This window comes from Theobroma umbraticum, unplaced genomic scaffold, assembly GCF_002168275.2.
Source record: "Theobroma umbraticum cultivar Fairchild unplaced genomic scaffold, ASM216827v3 scaffold_95.0, whole genome shotgun sequence".
Taxonomy (NCBI): Eukaryota; Viridiplantae; Streptophyta; class Magnoliopsida; order Malvales; family Malvaceae; genus Theobroma; species Theobroma umbraticum.
Genome location: NW_018397257.1, coordinates 9,043,152 through 9,054,334, shown reverse-complemented (window position 1 = coordinate 9,054,334; position 11,183 = coordinate 9,043,152). Strand labels below are relative to the sequence as shown.

The following is an 11,183-nucleotide window of genomic DNA, read 5'->3' as shown; positions in this document are numbered from 1 at the left end:
TTCACATGCATCACAACAGAACAAAAAACTGTACTCTTTTCTGAGAACTTAACAGGAACTATATATCTAAAGCCCCACTTTCTCATTATACTATACAAACTCTCCCCTCCCTCTCTCTCTCTCTCTCTCTCTCTGCCTCTTTTCTTTTTTGGCTTTTTTCTCTTTCAATATCATTTCTCTTATAGGCTCTGCAAAATGGCCCTTCTTTTTCCCCAATCTCTTTCATTTCATCTTTTCAAGTCATGTCTAACAATTCTTTTTCTAGCTTTGTTTCAATCCGACACAGCTTCCTCAGCTCTGATAATGAGCTTGAGGAACCACCATAACCACCCACAACATAGAAGGCCAATGTTTCAAACAAACCAAAGTACTTGTGCATTGTTTGCAGGCACTTGGGTTCGTGATGATACTTATCCATTGTACCAATATTCCAGCTGTCCAATCATAGATGCAGGATTCAACTGCCAAATGAATGGAAGACCTGATTCTGATTACCTGAAGTATCGATGGCAGCCTCTTAATTGTCAGCTTCCAAGGTATCAGATAGCTTTGTTCTGCTGCTAGTTTTCTTTTTTATATATAACATGCAATGCCATTTTTTTTTTATGCTTTACATTGTGATGATTTTGGTTTTAGTATCTTTATGTCAGGTTCGATGGACTTGTGTTTCTGTCGAAAATGAGAGAGAAAAATGTGATGTTTGTTGGTGACTCTCTGGGAAGGAATCAATGGGAGTCTTTGATTTGTATGATTTCAGCTGCAGCACCACAAACGCAGACTCAGATGATCAGAGGAGATCCTCTCTCCACCTTCAAGTTCCTGGTGAGTCTTATGAAACCTTGTTAGCATTTTATTCCGATCCCTTAGCTCTTATAAAAAAAATAATGCTGAAAAAATAGAAAAAGAAGGGCATTCTACGGTGGTGGAATGAAGGCTGGAAGCAACTGCTTTTGTCTTAACTTTATTTGAAACTTTTGTATTTTGGGGTTGCTGTCTGTGACCCAATTTTTCTTTGCAGAACTAGTGTACAAGTTTTTCTTTTTTTTTTCACTTTTCTACCTTACAGCCAGAATTTGTTTTAAGCTTTTAAAATCTGGTCAAAAAAGTCGTTTCAAGCACACTGTAATGTGTCTTTACAGCAATATTTTAGACCAAAACCAAAGGTGCAGGGTAAGGGGCAGAGATGGATTTGACGTTTGAGGTTCCCAATGTGAGCATTATTTTGCCAAAGGCATGTTAATTGTTGCCAACTACAAGGCACTAGCGAGATTGTTTTTTTCCTCGAATTATACTGTAGTACTAGCCTTGCAAGCATCATAAATTGGCATTCTTTCAATTTAGTATCCCAAATCATTACGGATGGCCTGTCTGTCTCTTTCCCTCTGTTGTTGTGACTTACCATGTGCGAGAGGGCGCGATTTCAATCAGCTCAAACTTGAAGTTGAAACTAACACTCCTCTTTGTCTTCCCCCCAAAATCCTTATTTAGCACTAAAAAACGTGTATTGATTTTGAAATTTTGTTTTAATTGTAATTAATGCAGGAATATGGTTTATCGATATCATTTCATCGAGCTCCATATTTGGTAGACATAGATGTGGTTCAAGGGAGGAGAATCCTGAAGTTAGAGGACATAGCTGGAAATGGAAACGCCTGGCGAATGGCAGACGTGCTGTTATTTAACACAGGCCACTGGTGGACTCATAAAGGATCCCTCCAAGGGTAGGCGAACTTTCTATTTCTCTGACCATATGCCACTGTAAAATGGGATTTGTTTGTTTAATTTAATAGCCTGAGGTATATCTGGACAGGTGGGATTTGATTGAATCAGGGGGTAAGTATTACCAAGACATGGATCGTTTGGTTGCTTTGGAGAAAGGGCTGAGAACATGGGCCAATTGGGTTGACACCAATGTCGACATAACGAGAACCAGGGTCTTTTTCCAGTCCATTTCCCCTACACATTACGAGTAAGCCTTCTCTCTCATATATCTAGTCTTTGATTAATAATAATTGTGTGTTTGGAAGTGGAAAAGTAATACGACTCCAAGCACTAAAAATTCCGTCCAATCTGAGTTGTGCAGTAGGGGTGCCTGAAGGGCACCAACCTGAGTTCAATTTTCGTTTGCTTAGGTTAATCCCAACAGAACATTGCTTATAGAAGAGATTGACTGATTAAACAAATGGCTAATAGCCTGTGGCAACTTGCTGAAATTACTACAACTGTGTAAGCACCTACAATAAATGTTACATTACAGCTTGGAGATATCTGAGCAAACTATTTATAAACCATTATTTAAAAATAGCTTAAAACTGGGAAGAAGTGATGTAGTATGGCTCTAGGTCTGGTACCAGGAAATAATTGAATGGGACTGCAAAGAAAATCGGTGTGGGACGATGGGTCATTCATGGATGTGGAAGGGGAAAATAATACACTTCAAGAAAAACAAAAACTGCAGTATAAAATATCAGTGTCGGTCATCTGTTTACATGAAGTAAAGGACAAAGTGTTGTTATATACACTCTTCAACTTCACTCGACCATTTATCACGAGAGATATTTTGCCAGCCTCCCTTGAGGAATTCATGATAGATGGTTGATGTACTGAGACTACCCTCGAGTTCTTCCCATCCCCATCTCCCCATCTTTCATGAGATAGTCAAATTACTTTCATTGATTAAAGAGTAGGAGTACTTGTAGCCAAAAAAAGATCTAATAGTACAAGAACTAGTAATGTATTTAGCTGATTTTACTGCTCTCTTTCTTTTAACAACTGTAACCTCGTGATACAGTGAGGAAAGTGTCTTTTTGAGCAACGTTTTGTGTCGGTGGAAACTGACCCTTTATTATTAAATGCTTAGAAATATATCACTATAAACGTTCCTGCAAAATGCCCGACCACACCTTGCCTCACTGCTATTTTTCGGTGGACCACTGCCTATGGCTCTCACGGAAAACACATGATGCATGAACGAGTATATTGTTCTGTTCTGATAACTGATATGTCAGAAAGAAAATTACTTTTCACATTCCAAAAAAATCCTCTTTGATCTGGGACTGGATTTTTGGAGTAGATGTAAACATATATACTGTCTCATTACAAGACTCCCGGAGGTGTTAAGATAACTTGCATTTAGTGTCACATGATTAATATGACTTGCTAGTTGGTTTACTGCCATTCAAAATTCAATGATCTTGACGGAATTTCATTGACAGTCCAAGTGAATGGAGTGCTGGAGCAACAGTGGCCTCCACGAAAAACTGTTATGGAGAAACGACGCCAATGACTGGAACCACGCACCCCGTCACATACCCTGACCAGATGAGAGTGGTGGATGAAGCCATTAGGGAAATTCACTTCCCTGCATATTTGTTGGACATAACCATGCTTTCTGAGCTTAGGAAAGATGGGCACCCTTCAATTTACAGTGGTGATTTAAGCCCTGTTCAGAGGGCTAACCCGGACCGGTCAGCTGATTGTAGCCATTGGTGCCTTCCTGGGTTGCCTGATACCTGGAATGAACTATTCTATACGGTATTGTTCTATTAGATTGTATGTGGTATTCTTCATTTTATAATTAATTATTACTAATTTTGATTATAGGTTTGCAGAGGGTGCAAAAATGCACTTTACTCTGCATCTATAGTATCTCTCCTCTCCGTTTAGTCAAGGTTTAGTGTAGCCTCTGTTGTAAAGTAACACATACTGTTTCTAAAGAGAAATAAGGCCACTTATTTCGTCTTTATTCTCCTGATGGTGTCTTTGAGGCTATAATGTTGCCAGTCCATTATCACTAGATAGGTGAGCCAAGACGGGAGGAAAAGGAAAGAAGGCTCTTTTTAAGTTGTTTCTTGGACCCTTTTGTGGGCCAGTTTGGGCCCTTAGAGGTCCTACTTCTTGGAGTTGCCTCACTGCCAATTGCTCGGCTCGGTCTTAGACAAACTTCCTTGAATCATCCCCCTCCACCCACAGGAAACTCAATAATGATGCTCACTACAGTTCCTCCAGTCAAGTCCAATATTAGCTTCAAGAATTTAGACTGGGTAATGCTCCATTAAACTAGTAGGGACAGCATATTTCTTGTCGAATTATTGAATGACTGTGCTAATTGACATTACAGCCTTGTGGGGACAAGATTTCTGGATGTGAAAAACGCAGCTAGAATAACAACAGACTAATTTAGTTTTTGGGCAAAGGCCATAATAAGCAAAACATAAGAACAGATTTCACATTTCATATTGCAACTTATAGATGGGAACAGCTCAAGCTTTCGCACATGATAAGAACAACAGGGAAGATTCTCAATTAATGATTAACTTCCACTGCAAAAGCAAAAACAACAGCAGGTTGATGATAAGAAAAGATGATCAGACGGCCACAAAATATTATAGTACTCGTACACTTCGCCTATCGTATACAACAGAGCATTCTGAAGTTGCATGGATATGCCACAAACCCTACTCTTAATTATTAGATTCACACATTCAGCTTCCCTCCAGTCGGCAGGCACTAACTTTGTATGGCAACCCCTGGAAGTTCCATCATCCTTGGTATACTATCAATAACCTTGGATGGCACGTTGCTCAGAGTTGTCTCTGCGTCATAAGCGGAGAGATGGACCCCCAAGGCAGCCCTGCCTGAAGGGTCAAGGTTGTTCTTCCAGGCAGCATCCCACTCAACAGCTTTAGCAGTGCTGCATGCTACACTAGCTCCTCCAGGGACAGTCAATCTAGCGGAGTTCTGTTAGACCAGGCAAAGGAGGATGATCACTTTAGTCATCAGTACTGCTGAGAAAGTTAAAAACATATATAAATGTATTCGAACAGCGAAATTTAGATAATCACCTGAGGGAAGAACCTCTCAAAAATCATCCTGTAGTAGTAGGCTTCTTTTGTAGTAGGGGTGTTGTGAGGGAAGATGTAAGAAGCATTAAGCATCATTTTATCCGTCACCTGAAAAGTATAAGGTGAGAATTATTTGGTCCTCAAGTTAGTCTACTTAAACTTCCAGATTCCAAATGGAAATGATATATGGTTATTAAATATACAATAGACTAACGGAAACTGCAAAAAAATTTGAGGGGAAAAGAAAGACAATAAAAGGAAGTAGAAGGATATTTACGTGTTGGGCAGCATGGGCTTTGAGACCATCGATCCAACTATAACCAACACCATCACTAAACTGTTCTTTCTGTCTGTACAGGATGTGCTGGAGGGTATATTAAACAGGACATGTTAGTTGGGTACTTAATTAGTTCACAAATACCAAAGACAACAAAAGATTCTAAATCACCTTTGGCAGGTAGGGACGCTCTTCGTCATCAAAGGCCCTTCTAAGAACCCACTTCTCAATGCGTCCTTGATCCTTATTGATCTGATTCAAAAAATAGAGGAGCATTCTTGATAAGTCTGTGGAAGAATAAACCAAGCAATTCCAGGAACAAATATACTTTTCTCCTTTAAGAGAAATGCTCGTTTAAGTACGTACCAACTTCGATTCAGGGTCTATAGCCATGGCAACACTGATAAATTCTTTGTCTAAGAAGGGGACTCGAGCCTCCAATCCCCATGCAGATGTTGCTTTGTTAGCTCTCAAGCAATCATACTGGTGGAGGGCCTTGATCTACACAAAAGTATCAAAACAGACCAATTTTGGTTATACCCATCTATCCTAACTCCTCTTGCTGATAAGTAAAGCGCCTAGTAAGATAATCTATTACCTTGCGGCATGTTTCACGGTGGAATTCTTCCTTATTTGGTGCCTTGTGGAAGTACAAATATCCACCAAAAATCTCATCAGAGCCTTCACCAGAAATAACCATCTTCACTCCTAGTGACTTGATCTTTCGTGACATCAGAAACATAGGAGTGCTTGCCCTGATTGTGGTCACGTCATAGGTTTCAATATGGTATATGACATCTTCGATGGCATCAATTCCATCCTGCCACATTAGAGAGAAATTTAGCTTGTTCTAGAATTATTAGACCACAATTCTTTAATTAAAACTATTACTAAATATTCTGTCAATATACTTGAACAGTGAAGTGAAACTCATGATGAACAGTGCCCAGATAGTCTGCAACCTCCCTTGCAGCTTTCAGGTCTGGTGAACCCTGCAGACAAATTGTGAAACAGGTTTTAAGGACCAATTAAATCCTTTAAAGCTGTACTTCAAGGTTTCATCCTATACCAGTAGGACTTACCTCTAGGCCGATGCAGAAAGAATGGAGCTGTGTTCCCCAATGTTTGGCAGCCTTGGTACCAGCCAAGTACCGAGCTGTGATAGAAGCAACCAATGATGAATCAAGCCCTCCGGATAACAGAACTCCAAAAGGCACATCGGTCATCAGCCTTTTGATCACGGCCTGCAAATATATTGAATCCGACCAATAAGCTATAATTACACAAAAATAAAAGAAAAAAAAAAATTCTTTGCTTAGTCTTGTAAGTGTCAAATATTTCTCAGGCTGCAATTCATCAATCTTACATTTTCAAATGCACGTCTGAGAACAAGAGGGTCATATGGAACTGATGGAATGGCCTCAGAGAACCATGGTGGGTTGTACCATCTCCTAAATCCTCCTAATTTGCTGGAGTACAAATGGCCAGGAGGAAAGGTCTCAAAGTGTTCACAGTCATCATTCAAACCTTTCAATTCCGAAGATATCCAAACCGAACCTGAACATAACAAGTAGAAAAAAAATTTAGAAAAAACCAATTTTCAACCACAATTTAGACAGCTATAAATCCACGCAAAAGAATTACTATTTGAGAAAGCAAGAAGATAATACCATCAAGTCCCCAGCCAAAATAGAGGGAGGTGACCCCAATAGCATCACGTGCAACAATAAAACTGTTGTCACGGGTATCCAGCAGCACAAATGAGAAGATTCCATCCAACATGTCCACAAAGTCTTCCCCATACTCCTCATACTAGAATATAGTACAAATTTAAAGAACAATTTACACTTGTTAGAGCAAAAATTTACAAAAAACAAAACTTGACCAAAAATCGAATGAATCGAATTACCAGATGGGCAATAACATCACAATCACTGCCAGTTCTGAACTTGTGGTTTGCCAACTTCTTCCTCAGTTCTTCATGGTTGTAAATCTCTCCATTCACCTGGTTGTCAGCACATATTTTTTTTTCTTTGTTAGTAACTTTGCTTCATGACCGATAAGTAACAAATAAATAACAATTATTCCAACATCCCAAAGTCTTTGGGGTTTTTCCATTTTGAAGGCACATAGGGCAGAGCCACTTGTCTCGACTAAGGCCCATGTGATATAGGGTGAAAATGGGAAAATAAGAAAACAAAAAAAATCTTAGAGGGCTACCGTGACAACAACACTTTTGTCTTCATTGAAGAGAGGTTGGTCACCGGAAGCAGGATCAATGATGGCAAGGCGTTGATGGGCCAGATAACAGTCTCCATGTTGGTACAGCCCACTCCAGTCAGGACCACGGTGCTTCAGCCTGTTGAAAAGAGTAGTAGTATAGTTATTTCATCTGATTGTTCTAACTCCATCATATTTCTTGTAGAAATATTACTATATTTTTCTCCAAATAATTGTTAAATTATGGCCCACATGACTAACTTATAAGCGATAAATCTAAATGGAAATTTTTTATGCTTGTCTTCATTATCTGATTGAATTAGAATCTCAAATATAGACTCTCCCACTCTTTTGTTTTTTCCCTGCTTCAAGATTCTTGACAGAGCTTGGCTTGCTCTCGCCTCCATCTCCATAGTCCTTGTGCAAATTGCAAACAAAAATGATGATGATCAAGAATTCACGACCAAGACCAAGTTAAGAAAAAAAAAAGTTTCTGGCACCCTCTCAAGGTGGAAATTTTCCATATAAGCTATCCACCTTATGATGATCAAGAATTCAAGACCATGTTCCAGGTTGAAATTCATCATAACCGAAATATGCGACATAAAAATGCGTCTATACTTTTTACCTTGAGCTTTCAACTTTACAATCAAGGGATTAAAAACACAAAAACCTTATATCACCGTACTCTTTTTCTTTACATTGCACGCAACAAAACTCAAAAAGCTTGTCATTATTTAAACCTATTTGAAAAATTTTATGCAACCTTTTAAAAACACAAACATCAAAAGCTAAGAGTAGAGACCAAAAAGAGAGGCCGAAAGGTGGAAAGAAAAGATTATTGCCTGCGGGAAAGCTCCAGTACTCGAACCCTTTTTGCTTGAGAATCATCAGAACAACCCAAAACTGCTAAAATCCCACACATTTTCTTTCAATAATAAACACTCGCAGACACCTTTTTTCCGTTTTTTTTTTTTTTTGCAAGAACAAGAACTAAACTAAACTAATGGGTAGTCTTAAAATCCTTCAAAAACAAAAGGATAAAAGAACAGAGACGAGGAAGAAGGTTTTTGCAGAGCAACGAAACAGAGAAAACAGGGGAGTGTAAACAGGGGAAGCCAACACGTAGCTGTGCTTTAGAGATCATCAAACGCCACGTATTTATAGTTGCAAAACTTCAGGTGAAGCCCCCAAACGACACCGCTTCGTCACTTCTTCTGGTCCACCGCTCTCCTCTCGCCACGTGGTCTCACGTGGTTGGTTTTTACTGTTGCTTTTTGACCGTTCCCCCAGTTTTCACGGTTAGAGCTTTATCCATTTCCAATTTCTGACTCAGCAGCAGCGTACATAGTCAAAATTATTGTGCCCCCCTCATTTTTTTCAACCGTCCACGTGTCACCATAAACTGGATCTCATAGCTGACATGAAATTTTATGTTTCTTAGTTCTGGCGATGCAACCTAGGCCGTTGATTCGTTTGACTTGAGATACGATCAAGGCGTATCATCAAAATCCATTATCAATTCACTAGATATCTAAAATAATTAACAATACAATACGTAACTTTCCAAGTAAATTATATTTTAATTCTTTTTAATAAAAATGCGATTTCAGCTTACATAAGCCAAGCAATTATTGAGAAATTGGTGAACGAATCATCGCGTATCAATAAACAAATAAAAGATCATGACAAAAATATTTTAAAATTATAAAATTAAATATTGCCACTTTGGAATATTCATTTGATGGTCCATTTATTTTTGTCTTCTTTTTTTTTCTTGTTGAAATAATCGACCAATAGTATAACAAGATGTTAAAATCCCACACTAAACTATTTTGGGTTGGAATTATTATACCCTTTCTTCTTCTTTTTTCCTAACTTCAAATCTTTAGTGTTAAAGTGCAATTAAAATATGTGGAAAATGAAAGTTTGATTTGAAATTTGAAATTGAAACTGCAAGAATCAAATTCAAAATTTTATCTCAATCTTTGTATTTTTTACCAATGATCGGAGCAAATTATGTTAAAGTTGCAAATGTGGTTGGAGTTTTCATTAATTAACGAAAAGATGACAACTATGAATTGATATTTTGATTGTTTATTATCAAATGGGCTTAATTGAAAATTAATCACAATTTGTCGCGTCCCACAAGTTTTGTCTTATTACTTTTGTTTTCACTCCATCCATGAGTTAATAGATTTTACTTTAAAATGTTTCTCAAATATACGTATATGAATCGATAATGTTATACAATTCAACAATGATTTTACATAAATTTGTGAAAATTAAAAAAAAAATCTGAATAATAAATAAATTTTTATTCAGACTCATTTCGGTCGTAACTTGCAATAACTGTGTGTTGTCTTGCTTGGAATTAGACGAAGATATGGTGGAATTATTAGGGCGGTATTGAAGGGGGTTGCAGTTGCAGGGCTAAGAGTTAAAAAGAAGAGGTGATATATTGTACATTATCCATGTTTTTTACGTGCTTCATATTAGGAAGACAACAATTAAACAAGGTGAAATTCGGTGATATCATACCATATGGGGAAGATTCTTTCCGGATTGATTTTCTTCTTTTTAAAAAAATATTATCACTTGTCTTGCCTAGTCGATAAAAGAATGCATTAATTTATTGGAGGATTGTTCTTTTTTAATTATAAAGTATCAAACATAAAACCTATCAGTCCGACAAAACCATCTGTGCATCAGTTTATTTAATTTTTTATATTATTTTTTCTTAGTACATAAAACTTCAAGATTTAGATGGTCTAGTTTAATTTCTCCAAGAACATAATGGAAGTTGAAAAAATATTGAGTATACATATGTATGTTGCCATCCCAGTCGGGCATTGGAAAAGATAATTCACTACCAACAGACAAGTTGCCCATAAGGAAAAAATTGCCTATGCCATCTTTGAAAAAACAGGCAAAAACGAAGAAGTCAAGAGGAATAAATTGCCTAAGCCAAAAATATGTTTGGGATGTATCTGAACCCAAGAAATTGTTTTTTCTTTGTTTTTTATCATTTTATGATATAGTTACTGTTTTTCATAGTTAGATAAATCTTATTATATTTAAAATTAATGGTGATAGGATTGAAAAGAATTACTGCTACTGGGTCGCTTTTGCTTCAAAGCTTCTCACCAGAGAGTTGTGTTGATCCTGACAATTAACGTTGTGGAATGTGAAAGTTGAGAACCATATCATGCTGTCTGCTTTGTGGGCAAGTAATCTGTCTCTTTTATTGCTGTTGTTCCTTTCAAATCAATCTCTTCTCTTTAAACATGGTGCAGACAATAATGCTTCTTGGTTCTTTAAAAAATAATGCTTCTTGATTCTTTTTTTTCCTTACGTAAAGGAAGGTTTAACCTTTTTAATCTGTCCTGCAAAGTTCCAATCTCTTTACAATCACAATGACATTGCCTTTGTCCAAAATAACCTTCTGTTTTCAAGGATTCAACAAAGAATTTCACTTCAGGAGGGTTAAATTACAGGACATGGCACAAGAAAATTGATTTTTCCAACAAATGGATAAACCAAGGTCCAGTTTATATTTAAATTTTCTTATTACCTTTTATTTTACTTTTTAAGATAAAAATGACAAAAATATTTTTTTTTCTGAAAAATAGGATATATCAAATGATTTGTCATTTTATTTTGATAATAAAGAAGAATATATTAAAAAAATCTCAAACAGATAAAATATGCTTAGAGTTTGTTTGGTTTAATTTTTTTTTAACTTAAAAGTTATTATAAAAATTTTATAAAAAATAATAATTTTTAAAATTAAATTAAAATTATTTGATAACTTTTTTAAAATTTTTTTATGAATTATAATT

General features: G+C 36.8%; 2 protein-coding genes across 2 annotated transcripts; one reads left to right on the top strand and one right to left on the bottom strand.

Annotated features, from left to right (window-relative positions):
* Positions 1–3,600, top strand: PMR5 (Pmr5/Cas1p GDSL/SGNH-like acyl-esterase family protein (DUF828)). Its single transcript, XM_021423751.2, has 5 exons — positions 1–536; positions 651–822; positions 1,543–1,721; positions 1,811–1,969; positions 3,216–3,600. The coding sequence occupies exons 1-5, from the start codon at positions 196–198 to the stop codon at positions 3,547–3,549; spliced, it is 1,185 nt and encodes a 394-aa protein (XP_021279426.1). The 5' UTR covers positions 1–195; the 3' UTR covers positions 3,550–3,600.
* A 603-nt stretch (positions 3,601–4,203) lies between these two features.
* LOC110413032 (asparagine synthetase [glutamine-hydrolyzing] 1) lies at positions 4,204–8,471 on the bottom strand. The gene is made up of 13 exons (XM_021423750.2): positions 8,187–8,471; positions 7,342–7,480; positions 7,031–7,126; positions 6,792–6,933; positions 6,488–6,678; positions 6,204–6,365; positions 6,033–6,113; positions 5,720–5,941; positions 5,488–5,622; positions 5,293–5,373; positions 5,122–5,208; positions 4,845–4,952; positions 4,204–4,740 (listed from the first exon to the last, which is right to left on the bottom strand). Exons 1-13 carry the CDS (start codon positions 8,264–8,266, stop codon positions 4,510–4,512), a joined length of 1,755 nt encoding a protein of 584 aa, XP_021279425.1. The 5' UTR covers positions 8,267–8,471; the 3' UTR covers positions 4,204–4,509.
* Between the last annotated feature and the right edge of the window lie 2,712 nt (positions 8,472–11,183).